The sequence below is a fragment of the Pseudopipra pipra genome, chromosome 23, assembly GCF_036250125.1.
Source record: "Pseudopipra pipra isolate bDixPip1 chromosome 23, bDixPip1.hap1, whole genome shotgun sequence".
Lineage (NCBI taxonomy): Eukaryota > Metazoa > Chordata > Aves > Passeriformes > Pipridae > Pseudopipra > Pseudopipra pipra.
This window is the reverse complement of record NC_087571.1, coordinates 6,860,243-6,879,712: the sequence shown is the minus strand read 5'-3', so window position 1 is coordinate 6,879,712 and position 19,470 is coordinate 6,860,243. Positions and strand designations below refer to the sequence as shown.

Sequence of the window (19,470 nt, the reverse complement as noted above, 5' to 3'; positions counted from 1 at the left end):
ACAGGGCATGATTTTCTGGGGTTTTTCTGCTCCACCAGAAGGAGAACTCACAGAGGCTGCCAGGTTGCTGTAAGCATAAAAGCCAATTATTGATCGTGTGCTCTAAGTTACCACTTAATATTCTAATGATTCCAGCTTGATTTTATTCAGCCTTTGAGAAAAGTTTTGTGTTAACAACAGAGAGCTTATCCTATAATAGTTTTAAGAGGCTTGTGGCTGCCTACCAGCCCACAAAAGCCACTGGGAAGCACACTCTCTGCAACTAATTTGTTAAGATTTTGGGGAGTTTGTGGTTTTGTTGCCATAACTAGTTTGGTTATTGCTGTTTGAAGTTACACACCGTGGGGTTATAAAACAAGCTCCATAGCTGGTAATTAACACCAGCGTGCTACCGCTGTTAACATACCCTGCACTTGGAAACCCCAACCCAACCACGGCCCTACCTGCTGAAAAATAACTACCCAAACAAATCCTATTAGTATTAAATTACAGCAACAGGAAAAGAGTACAAAACCAAGCAGCTGAGAGGAAGGAGGGAACTATAGATAAAAATTACAAGGCTGGCCAGGAGCAATGGAACAGAAAGGTTTTGCATTTTCCTTGCTCCGAGGTGACTCACCGTGCTCAGAAGTTTGTTTTGATGAGAAGCAGTGAGTGGGGAAGGGAGCACGTACAGTGCAGGAGTTTAAGGGGGTTCCAGAAATAACCACGTGCGAGGAGGAGGAAGGTGGTGGCATGGAAGAGGCACCCAGAGCCTCGGCCTTCAGCCTCCACACCTCAGCCACGCTTTTTATCGTGGGGAAAAACGGATAGAGAGAGGGCTGGAAACCCGCAGGCAGCAGCAGGAACAAAGCCTGTGTTCCTGGCCGAGGCTCTCCCAAACCAGTGTCCATCACGGGAAGCAGCAGCGGGCAGCAACCTCCTCCAGCGGGCACCATTCGGTCACCGCCCCCGAGCGACCAGGGCACGGCTGCCACACTAATGCCACTTCTAACATACAACCAAAGAGCTTATACCCTCATCCCACTCACGGCTGTAACTCTGACCTCTCTGACACGCATCTCTCGGGTCCTGAGAGCACGGAGATGCTACAGAACAGCGCAGCCCCCTGTGTCAATTCGGGACGGTCCGGCTGCAGCTCCCTGAGCACTGACACAGCCTCGTGGCCAGGTCCGGGTCCTTTTTGAAACAATTTGCGCAGAGCTCTGAAGTTTGAGAGCAGCAGTTTTTGTTAAGGGGTGGCGGGAGATGCCGTTCAGCGGCGGGGAGCGGAGAACACGCGTTCCTGCTCCCTGCAGAGGAGCGGGGTGTCTGCGCGCCCGCCGAGCCGCCCGTGCCCTTTCCCGTGGCCCCGGCGTTACCGGCGGGGCGGGGGCGACCCGCGCGGGGCCCGTTATTCCCAACGAAACACGCGCGGACCGGGACCGTTGTCCAGCGGGACGGGGCACCGCGGCCGGGGAGAGGGGGAAGCGCTGGGGGCCGGCCCCGAGCGGCCGCGGGCCGCAGGCTCGGGGCGGAGCGGGGCCGCCCCGGCGGGAGAGCACGGCCGGCAGCAGCCCCGGCCCCGCGCGGGAGTCGCCGCCTCCCTCCCGCCCCGCGCCCAGCCCCGCGCCCAGCCCCGCGGTGTCCCCCCCGCTCTCACCGCGCCGCCGCCGCCGCCGCCCCGGGCCCGCAGCTCGGCCGTCATGGGCCCGCCGGCAGCGGCGCCGTCGCCGCAGAGCGCACGCGCGGCCGCTCCGGTTCCGGCCGCACCGCCCGCCGGGGCCGCGGGGTCCGAGCGTCCGGCGGCGGCCGTGTGTCCATCCGCCGCCGTGTGTCCATCCGCCGCCGTGTGTCCATCCGCCGCCGTGTGTCCATCCGCCGCCGTGTGTCCATCCGCGGCTGTGTGTCCATCCGCCGCCGTGTGTCCATCCGCGGCTGTGTGTCCATCCGCGGCCGTGTGTCCATCCGCGGCTGTGTGTCCATCCGCCGCCGTGTGTCCATCCGCGGCTGTGTGTCCATCCGCCGCCGTGTGTCCATCCGCGGCCGTGTGTCCATCCGCGGCCGTGTGTCCATCCGCGGCTGTGTGTCCATCCGCCGCCGTGTGTCCATCCGCGGCTGTGTGTCCATCCGCCGCCGTGTGTCCATCCGCCGCCGTGTGTCCATCCGCCGCCGTGTGTCCATCCGCCGCCGTGTGTCCATCCGCGCGCCCAGCTCTGTGTCCGTGTGTCCATCCACGTGGCCGTGTGTCCATCCGCGTGTACAGCCGTGTGGCCGGCCCTGTGTCCGTCCATTCATGTCGCCGTGTGTCCGGCTGTGTATCTGTGTGTCCATCAGCATGTCCGGCCCTGTGTCCGTGTGTGTGTCTGTCCGTCCGTGTGTCTGTCCGTCCGTGTGTCCGCGTGTCCTGCCCTGTGTGCATGTGTCCATCCGCGTGTTCGTCCGTGCGTCCGTCTGTGTGCCTGGCCATGTGTCTGTCCGTGTGTCCGGCCGTGTCTGTCCGTGTGTCCATCCATGTGTCCATCCGTGTGTCCGGCCATGTCCCCCCACAAACAGCCCCTGGGCATCCCCTGGCCACGGGACCCGCCCTCCCTGGTCCCCACCCCAGCAGCTGGGCACACTGGCCGCAGCCAGCGCTCTGCCCCTGCTGTGCCCCTCTGGACAGATAAAAATGAATTATTTTCTTTTAATTACAACAATAACGAGAAAAGGCCATTTTCCCCGTTTTGGTCCAAGCTGCGCCTGTGCTGTCCCGGTGCTGCCAGGGCTCCATCCTGCACCATCAGGAATGTGTCACTTCAGTCGCTAGCCTGGGTTTGTCCCCCACTGGGCACCAAAGCCCCAGTGGCCAAGCACTGCTGGCATTGATGTTCCAATGGAGCTGTGTCACTGTGGGAGGGAGGGGAGAGTGGCTGGAGACAGTGCCACTGCCATCCCCTTGTTGCCAGTTCCCTGCTGAAAAAGCCCTTTTCCAGCTCGGTGGGCATCTCATACCTGGATTTTCTGTGGGCAGTCACAGAGCATCCCTCACCTTTTTTTTTGGAAGAGGTGTGGGGAATCTCAGTGTGGCCTTTCCAGGATTGCCTCAGCTCCCTGGTTCTCAAATGTGCCCTGGCTGAGCACATCTGGCTGAACTGGGGAGGCGAGAAGGCAAGGAGGAGGAAGCAGCAGAGCTGATAAGGAAAAACTGAGGAAGCCAGCAGTTACCCAATTTCCTTGATAAGCAAAGAAAAAACAAGACACCCAGTGAAGTTTAAGTACAACAAAGTAAATTCTGCTCATTTCAGGAGCCTGCCAGGCTATTAATAGTGAAAGATAGGGAGGTGGTGCTGGGCACTGGAATTTTTGCTCTGGGATCCCCATGTGCTGCTGAGGGAATGGTGCTTTGCCCCAACTTAGTTGCTCAGGGAGGGGTCCCCAGGATTTCCCTACCCTAAACTACAAACTGTAAAAATTCTGAATGTCCCAGTTACAAAGATAATCTCAGCTTTGTATTTTTAGCTCCAGGTTTTGTCTAGGCTGTGTTTAATGTTTAGCAGCGTGATTAATGCTGTGGTGGCTAATTAGGGTGCAGAACAATTTGTTTGCAGCGTCAAGTGCAGTCACAGCACCGTTACATCCGAGATAATTTAATACAGGGGGGATTGTACACTCTCAGACAGAACAAGCTGCAGACATGCCTTCACCCCACTCTTTCCACATCCTGAGAGCTCTCCATACAGTCTTGACTCAGCAAAAGGAGTAATTTCCACTGTAGGTGCTTTAAAAATAAAAAACCCAGAACGGACAATGTCTCCTGCCTCCATACCTTCCAGGGCTATCCCCACACACTGTGCAGCGCTGTCAAACCTCCCCAGCACTGCCACAGACCTCCATGTGTTGGACTCCACCAGAAACAAGAGGGAGAAGACTTTTCTGCAAGACTTTTTCAGGTGTTTCACACCACAAGCTAATAGCCTTTTCAGCCCAAATTAACCTTTCCAATTTGCTTGAAATCTTTCTCATTTTCTCCAGAAAATGAAGGGAAAAATACCCAGCTGTAATTGCCAGTGTGGTTTTGTTAAAACACAGAGTAGTTCCTGATTGGAAAGATTTCCTAGACACTCCAGCCACAGAGAACAGCTGGGTGAAAGGGGAGGAAGGCAGGCACGAGGTTTTTGCATCAAGGCAGCTGGTGTACAGTCCTCGCTACAAACCTGCCTTGGGTCTCTCCCACGGAGGTGACACTCAGCCACAACAGCACTGGAGCCCCTCTCCCTCCTGGAGCCCCTCTCCCTGCAGCGAGCCTCCGGCACAGGTCTCCTTTAAAAAACAAAAGCAGAAAGGAAAAGGCAGCCATAGAAGATGAAACACCAGCTGGGTCCACTCTCAACAAGGCAATTCCTGCCTGACTGGATGGTGCCGAGCCTGCAACGTGTGGCTGCTGTCCTGTTTGGGATGAGCTGGATCTCCTTCATTAACAGCAATGGGTTCCAAATACCTTCACACACATATTATTACCTGGCTTTAATGGTAGTGAAACAGTGGCAGAATATTGCAAACACCTGAAGGGTGTCTAATGGAGGAGAGGACTGAAAGAAAGGAGCTCCCCTCCCTTTCATGGGGGATTTAAAGGCATTGGGCTCCTTCACTGGCGTGAGAACAGGCTTGGTACCTACCATGGGCAATTTTTGACCACTCTGTGGGCCACTCAGTTTGCACCCACAGGGCAAAGCTACAGCACCCCCAAATTAAATTAAATTATCCAGGGGCACGACACTGAGCAGCCACTCATGGCATTTGGTCTGTGCTTTGATCTTGGAGCTGCACAAGGCAGGTGCTGGAGGAAAGATCCCACGTGTCCCCCTGACTGCTCACAGTGCCTTGGGGATGCAGCAAGCCCGAGCATCCCTGAGGACCACTGCCCCACAGGAGAGTCCTGCATCCCCTGGCACCAGAGCAGGGGCTGCCATGAGCCTGGCCATGCCCGCGCCACCAGCCCTGCCTGCCTGTGGTGTTTATTTCATGTCTCACAGCGTTAAATCATAGCAGACATGCAATTCGGGGAGCGTGAGGCTCCGTAATGGGTGGCCTCGGGTGTGTGATGGGGCCGGGGCCGCAGGAAGCTGCGCTGCCAGGGCTCCTCGCTGATGCTTTATTGCTTTTGACGCTCCAAACGCGCCCTGAAAGGCGAGTCTTGGCAGCCCAGAGGAGGGCTGCTTCCCTCTCCTGCCTGCTCTGTACTGTCAGCTGAGGCCTCCCTCCCTTTTCCTACCATGGTCCCCAGCCTGGCTGCAGCTCCCCATCCCGTGCAGAGCCCAGCTACGCTCGTGCCACAGCCCAGGCAGCCCCCAGCATGTCCCGTGGCATGGGGTGGGAGCTGCCAAGGTAATGTGGTGTGTAATGCTGTACACCTGGGGCTTGGGGTGAGACGGGGTGTGTGGAGCATCACTTGTTCCATCACATGTTGGGGACCTTGTGCCTGTGCCCCTGTGCTTTCCCCAGTCCCTGAGATCACTGCAGCTCTGGGCTAAGCACCCAGAGAACCTGCCTGTAGCATGGCTGCTCTAGGAAAGAGCCCTGAGTTTCCAACCCAGCACAGAGATGCTGCCATGCTTGGCTGCAGCGGAACCCAGGCAGGACGTGGGGCTGAGCTGTGGGAAGCCCCAGGCGCCGAGCACTTTGATTCCCAGAAAAGCAATTACTGTGCAGCAGATTACAGGGCTAATAAAATCCCATTATGCCATTTTGGAAAGTAAATCTGATCCGGGCGCTGCCGATTGATATCAGCCATCCCACAGAATGTCCCGCAAGAGCCCCCCGTGCGCACACGTAACACGAGGCTACAGTAGATCACGCTAATTAGATATCCAATAACAGGAGGGCTGATAGGAACTACATTAAAATCTCCTTAAGATGAAGACATAAAACCCAAGGGAGAAAATTCAGAGTTAATGACGCTGCAGCAGAGGCTCCACTGAAGTGGTCCGTGCCCCCTCAGCCGCATCCTGCCCGCTGCAGACACGGGAGGCCAGAGGAGAGGGGCAGAGTGGGGCACAGTCCCCGGCGCCGTGGTGGCGCTGCCCGTGATTTTCATTACCCAGATTCAATAATGGGAGAGCGCTACGAGCTGCCGGCACTCCCCGGGAGGTGACTTGCCAGCCACTAACGGAGCTGAGAAATCAAATTAGCCCTGGCTCTGCTCTCGCTCTCTCCCTGACACCGCTGTTGGCAGCCAAGGGGGAGTTCATCAGGGCCCCGCACTAATTCTTATCTTGTTTAAGTGACTCCATGCTGGCATCTGATGCAATTTGCTCTACACCACTGCCGCAGGCTCTAGTCCCTGCCTGCCACTTTCCCAGCGTTTCCAGCAGCTGGCAGCTTCGTGGGGGCATGGGCACCTACAACACACACAAACGCAGCATATGCATACAGGAATACTGAGAATTATAGGGGCTGGGGGCCGGGGGGAGGCTCCCCTGCCAGACAGAGGGACATTGTCCAGCCCAAGGCCACAATGATGTTACACGGAGGGACGAATTTGTAGCTTGAGTAGGGCACCCATGCCTGGGTGGAGATCAAGTGCCTTTTGGCTCTCAGTCATACCAGACCAGCCTTTGTTTGTGGTCTTGTGTTTGCTTGTGTTTGCCCAAAGGTGTTAAATATTTGGGGAAACCGAAACCCATAGGAAGCACTTTTGTTTGCTGAAATTTACAGCAAATGCAAGTTCCTGCAATGAAACCGACTCCAGGGGCCAGGGAAAGCTGCTGCTCCAGGCCAGGGTGCCAAAGGCTGGCAGCACATGCTGCCACCACCTGTGTCTGTCAGACTCACTGTCAGTGGGACAGATCCACCCGCCACAGAGTGTGAAGGGCAGCCTAGTACCTCCAGAGTCCCCTTGTTCCCCTGTTGATGGAAACCCACCCTGTGCCGGTACCACATCCTGAGACAGACCCCCGCCTCCCACCTCTCAGAGGGTTTCCCCCATCTTTCCAATTGCTGAGGATCTCCTGGCACAGCCCTGGCACCTGCAGCACCCTTTCCCCCCGGGTCGTGCTCCCCACTCCTGCTGCATACTGGCACGATGCTTGTACCCCAAAACCCACTCTGTCATAGCCAGGCGCCTGGGTAGGGGACAGAGGAGCCCTGAGGGAACCAGTGGGGAGGGGGGTGGCTGGGTGGGCCCCTCTTGCATCCTCCCAGCCTGAAACTTGATGCAGCGGAAGAGGCTGATTGCGAGATTAACTGGGCGTTCTCAAAAACCCGAGGCGGGAGGAAAGCCACACGACTGCCGCCTGTCTCCCTGCTCCACTCCTCTGCCGAGCCGGCAGCAGCTGGAGCCAGCAGAGCCATGACTCCCACCGCTCTTGGGGCTCTCCTGGCCCTGCTGCCACTGGCCTTGATGCTGCAGAGCCCAGGTAAGTCAAGGGACCAGAGGGCAAGGCTGGGGAGCTGGGGCAGGGCAGGGACCTGGCACGGTGCAACACCTTGTCAAAACCCGAGCAGTGCTGTGTGGCAGGCAAAGGCTGCTTTCTAGAGAGATCTTCGTGCTATTGGGAAGTGGTGCACCTGGGAGAAGCTGGAGCATGGGAAAGCTCCGGTGTGGAGCCTAGAGGCACATCCTGCCTGGATAACACAAGCAGCAAGGTAGTGTGGTGTTTAACTCCAGCTCTGCGCTGAGGGCTCATCGGTGGGGGGCTTTGCGGTACTCTGGAGCTGTGCTGAGAGCCCTGAGGACAGAGAGAGACACAGGGGTCTCCTGTCTGCACTCCACTGCCTGGGAGCTGCTGCATGAGCCCCTCACCTGATCAAGGGCTTTCTCCAGAGTAATGTTTCGTCCCTCATAACCCAGATCTGGGTTTTGGGGAGGATGCTGTGCAGCATTTCATGCTGCAGAACTGATAGCAAAAATATTCCCTTGCTATCATTGTTATTTTCTTTCTTTCCTGTTTAACCTTCCTGGGAAATAGCACAAAATTCCTTGTGCTATTTTGCACCAGCACAGCTGGAAGTATTCAGCAGGTTGGTGACTCAGATCTCTGGATGTGTCATGTAGCTCCTGTCACTGGGGCATCGTTCCCAATTCCCAAACCTTCTCTCACTATTACTACAGCAAAGGTATCAGAAAAGGAGCAAAAGCAATGACACTCTCACCCTGGCAATGCTGGTTAGGAGGCAGGCAGGGCTGTGCAGACACACCCCCATGTGCCAGGGCTGTGCTGAGTTGCGTTGGCACAGATTTTGGCCAGGTAGAGCAGCACAGTGCCCACAGCAGGGGCAAAGAGCACTTGGGGTGAACTCAGCCCAGTCCTCCCTCTGCAAAGCCATTTTCCTCCTGCCAAAGCATCTAAATCCAGAGCTGGGTGGCATGGGTATGAGGAGGGGGAGAGGGTATGAGGAGGGGGAGAGGGTGTGAGGAGGAGGAGAGGGTGTGACGAGGAGCATGAGCGAGAGCCAACTGCCAGCAGCTGCAGCAGGAAAGGCCACTTGGCCCCAGTCATGAAGATGGCAGTGTCTATATTTCCTCCCCTCACCCTAACTGCTGCCTCTCTCCCCCCCTCCTGCTGCCCCCATCGGTTCATGCCTGCCTGGGTGAGGGTCATGTGCCCAGCTGGCTCCCTGGCATTACCAGTCATGTGTAATGTCAGAGGGGCTGAGGCTGCAGGTTTTTTCTTTTTTTTAAGCTTAAAACACAGATTTCCCTTCCAGCAGCTTTTCCCAAGTTCCTGCAGATCTATTCCAATTAGTCTCTTCCATTATGTGGGAATTGGACTCTGGGGCTGGGCGTGCTGCAGAGCAGAGCCAGGAGCGAACGCTGCTGCCCTGGCGTGGCCGCGGCGTTTGGGCTGCCTGGCAGTGAGGACACGGTGCTTCAGGCAATTCGCCCTCGACTGATGCTGCTGGTGTCAGCCCAGGGACTGTTTCCACAGGAAGCAAACACCAAGGTACCTAATAAATTAATTTAGCATCCTGCTTCATCTCTAACCTTTGTCACCTCCACCTGCTGAGCAAAGAAACACCCCTGGAAGGAGTGAGAAGTAGGAAACGTACCTGGGGGCAGCAGGTCCCTCGCTGTCCCCTGCTGCTGCTGTCCTGACACCTGTCCAGAGAGGCAGAGACTGGCAGCCGTGCCCTCTGAGGCTGGGAAGGTCACAGCACCAACCACCTGCACAGCAGAGGACATCAGTAATGCATTAGGTAGTGTTTCTGGTGGTCAGGCTTGTTTCCCATCAAGATGCTCCTATTTATTTTGGATGGGAAACTCTGACTGGTAAGTGTGGGATGGCAGCTGGCAGCATTCTGCAGTCCATGGCACAGGCCAGGGTGATGGCAGCTGCTGCCCCAGTGCGAGCAGCCTCCCTCCCTCCCTCTGCTAGCAGGTACTCAGCGTGGGGGCCGGACACCGGAGCCCTCCGAGCCCGCCCTGCGCCGTCTGTCCCACTACCTGCTGGCCCACTACCAGAAGGGCACTCGGCCTGTGCGGGACTGGCGAACGACCACCAACGTGGCCATCGACCTCATGGTCTACGCCATCCTCAGTGTGGTGAGTTCCTTGCTCCGATCCCGCATGTGTCCACAGGGAGGGGAACGATACCTGGCATGCAGCATCCTCCTGGCATGCTCTGCCCATCTTCTGGAGTGCCAACGCCCCCGTTCTGACACCATGTCCTCTTCTTCCCACAGGATGAAAAGAACCAGGTGCTGACCACCTACATCTGGTACAGGCAGGTGAGTAGCTGTGAAACCTCACCCCTCCTTTGCCAGGCTCCCCTGGGGTCAAACACCCCTGAAAAGACAGGTTTTTCTGGGGTAGAGGTGTGCAGCCCTGCAGGACAGCAGTGAGGGGGAACCTATCCCAAGAGCTGGCAAGACCTCTGTAACACATGAACCTTGAGGCTCAGCTTTCATGTTCTGTGTTTTGCACTGCTGGGTGTTGTAATAGCTAGAGGATAAACCTTCCCTCCCTCCCATGGGGGGAATATTGCTTGGTGCTAGTCTGGGATCTGTGTGCTAGCAGGGTAGAAGGGACCTTGTCCTTCAAGTCCTCTCTCTGTTGTCCCCAGCACTGGATAGATGAGTTCCTCAGGTGGGACCCAGCTCATTTCGACAACCTGACACAGATCTCCCTCCCCGTGGAGAGCATCTGGGTACCTGACATCCTCATCAATGAGTTGTGAGTGTGGCCAAAGTCTGGGGGAAGATGGCCTGGGGCTGGACCTCTCTCACCCACTGCGGGCACGTGCCATCCCATGCTTTGTATTCCTGGCACAGAGCTGGCAGCCTCCCCACAATGGGGAGCTGCAGATGGGGATCGGCTTGGCAGTTGGGCTGTTTCCAATGCTGGCTAACTGCGACTGCTGGTAATTACCCGTGCCGTGCCGGGGGTGGGATCCAGATATCTGGAGAAAGGCTTTGTGAAGGCAGCACAATGCAAGGGCAGCTGCAGAGCTGCTGGCCCTTCCCACAAAACCAGCCGGTGTCCTTCCCACTCTGTGGGGATTTAAGGTGTTCTCAATGGCTCCTGAGGGCCCTGGGACAACAATGCAGACACTTCTAGGGCTGGCAGAAGGCAGCAGCCCAGGCAGTCAGAGGTGATGCTAGGCAGAAATGCCTGTGTGAGTATCACCAAAAAAGCAGAAAAGGGGGCAAACCCCCTGCTCCCGGGCAGTTGCCTCCTGAAACATCACTTGGAAGGAAGAAACCCTGCCCAGAGTTCCCCAGCCCACATCTCTGTCCCTCATGTCTCCCAGTGTGGATGTTGGAAAGTCCCCCCATGTCCCCTACGTCTACGTCAGCCACCACGGGGAGGTGCAGAACCTCAAACCCATCCAGGTGATGACCGCCTGCAGCCTGGACATCTACAACTTCCCCTTCGACGTCCAGAACTGCTCGCTCACCTTCACCAGCTGGCTGCACCACAGTGAGTGCCGGGATCGCCGCGGCTAGGAGGCTGGGGGAGCGGGCAGGACCTCTGCCGGGCCGGAGCTCCGTGCAGAAGGCAACTTGTCCCTCTAGATGGCCCCAGCGGATCGGTGAAGCGTGTGGGGAGGGCAGGCACCCAGCCTAGCGTGGAGGTGCCGGCAGCTGCCGGCGCTTTGGGCAAGGCACCCCTAAGTTCTCATCTCTCCTCTGACCCCCCCAGTTCGTGATATCAACCTCACGCTGTGGCGGCAACCGGAGCTGGTCAAGTTCGACCGGAGTGTCTTCATGAACCAGGGCGAGTGGGAGCTGCTCTATGTCCTCAGCCACTTCCAGGAGTTCAGTGTCAAGAGCAGTGACAACTATGCTGAGATGAAATTCTACGTAAGAGCCTTCAGCCACCGTGTTTCCCGGGGATGTGGCTCGAGGGAAGGGGCTTGCCCCCATCCCTGTCACTGCTCCGTGCTGCAGCGCTCCTGCCTGCGGGTGGGAAGCTCCTGGCACTGAGCCCTTCTTCTAGCTCACCTTAGTGCCTCCCACCATCCTTGGCTGCCTTGGTGAAGAGCCACACCAGCTCAAGGCCTCGTTTCAACCCTTCACTGAGCCTTTCCTGTCTCTCTGTCCTGCAGGTAGTCATCCGGAGGCGCCCCCTCTTCTACACTGTCAGCCTGCTTCTCCCCAGCATCTTCCTGATGGTTATGGACATTGTGGGCTTCTACCTACCTCCCAACAGTGGTGAGAGGGTCTCTTTCAAGATCACTCTCCTGCTGGGCTACTCAGTTTTCCTCATCATTGTATCTGACACGTTGCCAGCTACTGCCGTTGGCACCCCATTGATAGGTACGGGGGTACTACCCACCCATCCCACTGCCGTGGCAGTCCTGGGCCTGAGAGCTGAGCAGGGAGCACTTGCTTGGGCCCGTGTTCTGTGCATGAGCCTTTGCAGGCCACTCACCTCAATGACACCTCCACAGGCACCTACTTTGTGGTATGCATGGCGCTGCTCGTCATCAGCCTGACAGAGACCATCCTGATTGTGCGCCTGGTGCACAAGCAAGACCTGCAGCCCCACGTTCCTGAGTGGGTGAAGCACCTGCTGCTGGAACGAGCCACCGTCCTGCTCTGCATCCGGGACAGAAAGAAATTCAGCCAAAGCAGGACGCAGAGCTCGGACATCTCCAGGCAGGCAGAGAACAATGATAGCACAGGTAAGGGCTGCACAGAGAGGGAACTGAAGGGGTCTAGGTCTTACATAGCCATCTACATCTATGTAGCTAATGTTTGTACGGTGAACTGGGTGCCCACTTCATTTGCAGAAATCCCAGTTCCCCATTAAACAGGTTTTATACACTTACCTCTCTTGATCTTGCAGCCAAGCTGACACCCTATGGCTGCGAGGACCCCCGTGAGTGTGGGGTGGTGGGGGGCACGAGGCCCGCACTGGCCTTTGGCAGCCGGGCAGAGGGCTCAGCAGTGCTGCAGGAGGTCCTGCGTGAGACCATGGCCATCCGCCAGTTCCTGGAGAAACGTGAAGAGTTCCGTGATGTCGCCCGTGAGTGGCTGCAAGTGGGCTACGTGTTGGATGTCCTGCTGTTCCGGGCGTACTTGGTGGCCGTCCTGGCCTACAGCATCACACTGGGCACCCTCTGGTCTGTGTGGCGGGATGCCTGAGTGGTGCCCGTTGTTCAGGGCGGGAGAGGGGGGACTGTGGACGTTGCCTCACTCCGGCGGGTGCTTGCCTGCTGTCCCCCCGGGCGGGCGCATCCCTCACGTACCCCAGCTGCGCAGCGGGAAGGCGGAGCCGAGGAGGAGCCCCCTAGCCGCCCTGATCTTGCCCGAACCTCGCTCCGTGCTCCCTCCGCCGTCCCCGGTGGTGCCCCTGGCCCGGCCCGGCCGCGGCCGCTGCTTCAGCACCGCGGACAGCGGCCCCTCCGCCCGGCACCGCCGCCGCCCGGCCGGGAGTCCCCCGCCCTCGGGGCGTCCCCGCTGCCCCGGGGGGTCCCCGACGCCCTAGGAGTCCCGCTGCCCTCGGCTTTCCTACCCCTCACCCCAGATGCCGCCTTTATTCCCTGCCCCGGCCCCCGAGCACGCTTGTCCCGCAGATCCCCACCACGCTTGTGCCCAGCAGTTTCAGCAAACTGGGAGAGACCCAGTGCCAGGCAGCGGCCAAACCGTGTCATGACTGCCACCACAGCTGCAGTCGGTCCCCAGCTCCTGCTGCCCATCCACCCCTGCAAAGGGCAGAGGCACGAGGCAAAGAGGAAAGCACTGGAGATGCCGGGAGGGCCATCCCCTGCTCTAGGAGTATCCCTGCCCATAGTGGGCTTGCAGGTGATGGGGAACAGGTGGGCCGACAGCACCTGGCTCTCATACAGCCACCCTCAGACCCACTGGTCCTGGACCAAGACTCCCGCTTGCCATCCCAGAGCCATCACCTGCAGGAAAACTTCCTGCTGAGTGATGGGGGCTGAGGATGGGTGCAGTGGGCTCCTGCCGGCGCTGGCCTGCAGTAATGCGCTGATGGTCTGTAAGTGGCTGCCTATTGATGAGGTGTCCAGTTAAAGAGTTCGTGAGACACTAAATCAGCCCATTGATCCCGCCGAGATCGATGGTGCTACAGACCTGATCAGCGCAGCGGGCAATTAACACCCTCTGGAATGAGCTGCCTTCATGTAACATCAAACGCTCCAACAGACAAATCCAATGGGCCCATTGACCCAGGTGTCTGATGCCACTCAGACCCTGTATTCAAAGAGGGGACAGGGCAGCAGGACCCCCAAGCCAGCCTTGCCATCCCTCTCCTACCGACCAGGACTCTCTGGATGCCCTCCTGGGGAGGAGGGCATCCAGATGTGTGCCCATCCTGGGCCACATTGTGAGATGCTCACCTGTGCTGCTGCATCCCATGGAGTGTGTTGGTGGCCACCTGGTCCTTGTCCTTCTCTGTGCTAGGAAGCATTCCAAACCCAAGCAAACCCCTTCGTGCAGCTCAGTGGTCCTTTCCCCTGGAAGAGGAGGCTGCCTATGCTGGAGTAAAGATCCAGATTCACCTTTTGCCCTCTCGCTACTTCGAGAAGTGCCACGCGCAGGAAAAAGTTCCAGGCATCTCTCCGAGAGGAGCCTGGATTTTCCTCTTAAAAAAAAAAAAAAATCAATAAATCTGAATCTAATCTCCTAATAAAGGTTTAATGAGGACATAATGTTGATGGAACAGAACATTGTTGCAGCATAATCGCTCCCAGCTGCTGCATGAGCGTGCACACAAAGGCCTGGTCCTACTGCGATTTCCCCATTATTATAACGCCTTTGTGCCAGGCCAAACACTGAAAGGACCTTCACTCCCCTTCTCCCAGGGCACTGCAGCCCACAGGTTGTTCACAGTAGGACCACCTCTGCTTGCCCAAACCAGGATCAAAGTTCCCCACCACTTGTCCAAAGCCTTCCTGAAGAACTGTGCTGGGGAGAACTGGGGGAGGCAGGGACCACCATCAGGACCTTGGGGTGGGCATGCAGCTCCCCAGACCCACTGGGAAGCCCTGGGGCAGGGGACAAGCCTGGCCTTGACACCGGCACACACTGCTGCCTGGCACACACCATCCATCCCTGATAAAAACTAAGCAATATTCTGTGCCCGGTGACTCCAGCCGTGCTGTAATTAACATCTAACTGCACCATGACACCCATCGGGCGCAGGCACAGCTGGGCAATGCTGGCAGCACCCACCTGGCTCTGCCACGGCGTGCGGTGCCATGCCTTTTGCCACAGCACAAAAGGAGAGCAGGCGCTGCTGTTAATGTAGTCAGTAAATAAATAAAGGAGGGCTTAAGCTTAGTGTACAGCAATCAGTCGGGAACTACAGGATAATTAACGCAGCAGGGGGCCGGACGGCTCTGCAGGCAGGTTTAAATGAACGAGTTCACTTTCATTGAGGCAAACTTGCTCCGCTCCCTGGTGAGCCACGCAGGCAGCGTGCCTGGGTCCTGGGGCGAGGGCTGCGGAATGCTCCCCATCCACTGGGATGTCCTGGGGGGACCCCCACCCACTGTGGCTGGTTTAGGGATAGAACCCCCCTCACCACCCCTCTGAACAGGCACCCCAAACTCACCACTGTGGGTCTCCCTGCAGCTTGCCCCAGGCCGGTGGGATGCATCCTTCCTCCTCCTCCTCCCAGCTGGCACAGGAATGGGACACGGCAGACCGAGACAACGGAATTAACTTTATTGGTTGTTTTTTTGTTTTCTAACTGCAGATTTCAAGGTATACAACTGAACATTGCTATTTTCCTTATGAGACTTATAAATAAAAATACAAAAAATGTTCACTACAAAAAAATCTACTGTTAGTAGGATGTAAAAAATATTCTCTTTGCTATAGAAGGCACGAACTTCACTTAGTGACACATGGAGAGAAAAAAACCTGCAGCAGTATATTCTTCCTTTTTTTTTTTTGTCTTTTTTTTCCTGTCAGAAACACTGAAGTCTTACAAAGAAATGCATCTGAATCTACACAGGACGAAGGCAGGTGCGGAGAGCTGCAACTAGGAGACACCACAACTGTTTTTTTTTTTTGTATTTTTTTTTTTTTAGTTTTTCTTTATTTTTCAGGAAACTTAGCTAATGGCATCTGTGGCTAGAGGACAGAGAGGACTCACAAGCAGAACCGCAGGGGAGCAAACGGCAAGGGGAGACGGGCAAAAGTCGTACAAAAAATAGGAGCCGATAGATACTCTGAGAAAACCAAAGGGGAACTTGGGCACCTTCTGCGCCCGGGCTCAGAGAGGTGCTGAGGTAGACGGAACGAGGACAGCGACGGACCCGAACCACGAGCGGCAACACAGAGCAACGGGACGGGCAGGCGGGCGCTCACGACACCGACGACAAGCCAGGGGAGAGGGAGCCTGGGGCCGCAGGGCCCCGCGCGGCGCTTGGTCCTCACTGCTATGATACACATATATATACTCATATATATATATATGGAGGGGTGGCAGGGGCTGTGCCACGGCGAACAGTGCGGGGACGCGCGCCTGGGACACGACAGCATCGCTCCAACACCGACCCCGATGCCGTCGCAGCAGGGGCTGCGGCACTAAGGGAGAGGAACGGCAGGATGGGAGGGGAGGATAAAGCAAAAAAAAACCAAAAAAAAGCCACATGAGCTCAGCCACGTGCTCTGTGGCACTGTGGCACCCGCGTCCAGCAGCGCCCAGGCACCGCGGGGACCTGCCGTGCACGCGCCAGAAACTGCAGCAACTTTCTCTGTGAAAGAACTGTTTTCTTTTTCTAATATTTTTTTCTAGTTTTTTTTTTTTTTCTTAGGCACAACAATTAAACGAGCCGTTCTCCACAGTCACATCCCGGATTGTACAGCAGCGGTGTCCCCCGTGTGGGGCAGCAACAGTCCCACGGGCGGGCGCGCACGTACGTGCAGAGCCAGACCGGGGTGCGAGGGAGGATGCTGCTCCCATAGGTATATCCCTGCTCGGCACCAGGAGAGGTGGGACAGGCACCCCAAACCCGGAGGAGCCATCAGTGTCCCTCCAAACTGTATCCAGACACCATCCCGCTCCCCACAACGCTTTTCTCCCCCTTTTTACCCCAATGCAGCAAAACAACAACAACAACAAAAAAAAAGAGCCGTGGGATGGAACCCCCGAGCCCGCGGCCGCGCAGGAGAAACACAACAAAAACGAACACAAGAGGTAGCTTCAGAACCAACACCCCCGGCCCCGCGGGGCCAGGTAAAAAATACCAGTTTTGGTAAGGATAATGCACAACGGGAGGCTGGCAGGGACACCACCGTCACACCACCCCTCCACTGCCAACCCTGGGCATGCAGCTGGTATACCCCGGCCACACTGCCCCCCGTCCCTCCCAAATCAATAAAAGCTCATGAGGTCACAAAAAATGAGGTAATTTCAAGTAAAATGTGCTAAATGCAGAAATATTCCAAAAGGAAGTTCAAAAAAAACCAAACAAAAAGCAAAAAAAGCGGCGAGCGAAGCCACCTGCCACCGGACACCACTCACTTGCAGGTTCCTGCAGCTGAGGGCTGGGCAAAAAAAAACAAACCACCACACTTTGCACCTTCCAGGTGTCCCAAATCAGCAGAAGAAAAGAGGATCCCTCCGTTTGGAGTGATATCACACACCAGCAGCCCCCATTTCAGCACTGGCATTAACCAGGCGTCACCAAACGAGCTGCATCTCCCCATGGGGGGCTTTGCCCTTGCCCTGGGAAGGCGGGGAAGGAGGGGGAAATGCATAGAGAGGTCTTTGGTCAGGGGAGAGCAGCAGCCTCTGGTGCCCCTTGCAGCTGACCAGATGCCGGGCAGCAGCGTGAGGCAGCCTGGCTAACAGCTGGCTCCCTGCCCCAAACACCCTCCTGTGGCCAGGATCCCCCAGGACACTCTTGTCACAGCACTTGCAGCTCGCAGGGCCCTGGTGCTCTCCCACCTGTGACACTGCAGCCTGGGAGCACAGGAACCTGCTGAAATGGGGGCCACTCACCACGCAGGAGCTCGGGTCCTCCACGGGTCATCCACGGTGGGATCAGCAGTGACGGAGGACACCAGCAATTAAAGCCTTCCCAGAGCACCAGCCCTACACACCCTTCCAGGGAAGCGCCTTGTTCCTACACAGTCTTCCCAGCAGTGCCAGTAACCAGTGCCAAGGGGGATGGAGGGGCTGTCTGGGGACTGCAAGGGGTGAAATTTGCCCTGCAGCAAGGGTGTGAGGGCAGTGGGCACATGAGCAGCTGGGGTGGTGGTGCAGATAGGGCTGGGGAAGGGGCTGGTGCGTCCCCCACCCTGGCGTGAGCCACAGGATCCTTCCAGCGAGAAGCAACGAACGAGAACGGAAAACAAACAAGGCCATGGACGCTGCGGGTTTGGTGTTGGTTTTTTTTTTGCCCAGTCCTCTGCCACTCGGCCCTGTTGACCCTGAGCCTCCTTCCTCAGACGTAGCAGAGGTAGAGATAGGTCTTCTCTATCCGCCAGTCGGTAGGGATCTCCTCTGGCTTGTGGCCCTTCATGTGCTTCTGCATGGCGGAGAGGCTGGGGCAGTACTCCAGGCAGATGGTGCACTGGTAGGGGGAAGCCCCGTTGTGGGTCCGAAGGTGTTTGATCATGGCCGAGTAGTCCCGGGAGCGCTGGTGGCACAGCTTGCACTCGAAGGGCTTCTCGCCTGAGGGAGATGGGGGTGTCAGTGGGGGCTGAGGGCCTCCAGGCAGTAATTAACTGCCCGGCATCGATGCTGCCGCGGCGGGCACAGCCGATAACCAAGTAATGAACAGCAGAACCAATGTGACTATTGATCCCCTATTTACAATAGTTACGTGCCGGTGCATCCAGAGGTTCGTTATCCCTGGCTGCTGCCCTGATCCACGCTGCCGGCATCTCCGCCAGAGTAACCAGTCTGGCACCACCAGAGTCACCAAAGACCCCCCAGCACGTACCTGTGTGGACCCGGTAGTGGGTCTCCAGCTGGTGCTTGAGGCTGAACTTCTTGCCGCAGCCGTTGCACTCATAGGGCTTCTCGCCGGTGTGGATGCGCTTGTGGCCCTTGAGCGTGCTCTCGTCCCGGAAGCAGCTGCCGCAGAACTCGCACTCGTAGGGGTGGTCACCTGCAAGGACACGTGTGGGTCAGGGCTGCCTTTCTGCTGTGCCATACCAAAAACAGCTCCCCAGCTTGTTTAGTCTGGGCACCCACTGCCATCCCAGGGACAGAACATTCCAGTTGCCCCAGTGGCAGCATGCTGGCCCCCACATGCCTGTGTGGAGGGGATGCTTGGGTCTGTGGCAGGGTAGAGAGACTGGAGGGCACTGCAACCCTCCCGCCACCAATTCCCAGGTTTTTCACTTGGCAACACTGGCACAGACCCAGCCCTGGGCACATCCCATGCTCCAGACTGGGTGGCTGATAAATGAACTCCGGTTCGGCACCAAAGGCAGAATGATTTGAAGGAAAGGTGAGGGCTCCAGCTACTTATTTATTACAGCCGCGAAGGCAAGGACAATAAAGATAGATTGATCGTCAGAGACTTTGTTCATGAATATTTAAATATTACTGATTTGTCTTGTCACTGTAATTACAATTTCTCTGTGCCGCATATCCTACAAGCACAGTTTATGGTAAAGAATGGCGAACTGTATTTCACTTGTCCTGCTGCAGATGTGCAGAGCTGCCAAGCGTGTAATGTTCCCCGCATTTCATACATTTTCTTCAGCTGTGAAGGCTTAAGTCATCCACAATGACCTACGTTTTTTCATTATCCCCGTGTCAAACTGCACTCGTGCCTGGGCATAAATTGTCCTTCTCGTTATATACTCACATGCCTGCGCTTTTGCTTCCTCTTTAAAATGATATTTTACTCTCTCCCTGTGTGCTGCAGCCCAGCCCTACAGCCCCTTTCCCCCTTCTGCAGCTGCTGCCTGGGCACTGGGGAAGGAGGATGCTTGGGATGCAGTTCATAGCCCCCCTCTGAAGGCGAGGCAAGCAGTGCCTGTGGGCAGCTGCCTTTCCCCTCCCCATGCCCAATTCCAAACTGTCACCTTGGCTTTTGATCCTACAGCCAAGGACAGCAATTTTGCAGCTAG

The 19,470-nt window shown here is 56.8% G+C and overlaps 3 protein-coding genes across 11 annotated transcripts in view; 1 reads left to right on the top strand and 2 right to left on the bottom strand.

Annotated features, from left to right (window-relative positions):
• The window catches only part of USP28 (ubiquitin specific peptidase 28), a 30,293-nt gene extending 20,718 nt beyond the window's left edge, over positions 1-9,575 (bottom strand). For 3 of the 6 annotated variants that reach the window (XM_064634742.1, XM_064634743.1, XM_064634749.1), the window contains exons 1-3: positions 9,554-9,575; positions 9,010-9,124; positions 4,176-4,281 (exon numbers count right to left, since the gene is read on the bottom strand). In XM_064634742.1, the coding sequence (XP_064490812.1) occupies positions 4,176-4,281; positions 9,010-9,124; positions 9,554-9,560 (228 nt within the window). In that variant the 5' untranslated portion in view covers positions 9,561-9,575. Of the gene's footprint in view, positions 1-1,046; positions 1,485-1,642; positions 1,740-4,175; positions 4,282-9,009; positions 9,125-9,553 lie in introns of those variants that run through there. The other 3 variants (XM_064634747.1, XM_064634750.1, XM_064634748.1) reach the window with 2 other exon arrangements.
• LOC135402053 (5-hydroxytryptamine receptor 3A-like) lies at positions 7,215-12,743 on the top strand. Of its 2 annotated transcripts, none has more exons than XM_064634782.1 (9): positions 7,215-7,376; positions 9,339-9,502; positions 9,643-9,687; positions 10,023-10,132; positions 10,710-10,879; positions 11,102-11,262; positions 11,508-11,718; positions 11,853-12,086; positions 12,251-12,743. In XM_064634782.1, the coding sequence occupies exons 1-9, from the start codon at positions 7,310-7,312 to the stop codon at positions 12,547-12,549; spliced, it is 1,461 nt and encodes a 486-aa protein (XP_064490852.1). In that variant the 5' UTR covers positions 7,215-7,309; the 3' UTR covers positions 12,550-12,743. The 2 variants fall into 2 exon arrangements, with proteins under 2 accessions (XP_064490852.1, XP_064490851.1); XM_064634781.1 differs by having other exon boundaries at positions 9,336-9,502.
• A 2,332-nt stretch (positions 12,744-15,075) lies between these two features.
• Positions 15,076-19,470, bottom strand: part of ZBTB16 (zinc finger and BTB domain containing 16) — a 53,708-nt gene continuing 49,313 nt past the window's right edge. For all 3 annotated transcript variants that reach the window (XM_064634759.1, XM_064634758.1, XM_064634760.1), the window contains 2 exons: positions 18,330-18,497; positions 15,076-18,058 (listed from right to left, as the gene is read on the bottom strand). In XM_064634759.1, coding sequence (XP_064490829.1) covers positions 17,829-18,058; positions 18,330-18,497 — 398 coding nt within the window. In that variant the 3' untranslated portion in view covers positions 15,076-17,828. The remainder of the gene's footprint in view (positions 18,059-18,329; positions 18,498-19,470) is intronic.

Excerpts from the sequence above, each read along its gene's own strand:
- LOC135402053 (XM_064634781.1), top strand. The coding sequence starts at position 7,310 with ATGACTCCCACCGCTCTTGGGGCTCTCCTGGCCCTGCTGCCACTGGCC. Across the intron at positions 7,377-9,335 it reads CTTGATGCTGCAGAGCCCAG|CAGGTACTCAGCGTGGGGGC; the intron begins GTAAGTCAAGGG and ends TCCCTCTGCTAG. Across the intron at positions 12,087-12,250 it reads AGAGAACAATGATAGCACAG|CCAAGCTGACACCCTATGGC; the intron begins GTAAGGGCTGCA and ends TTGATCTTGCAG.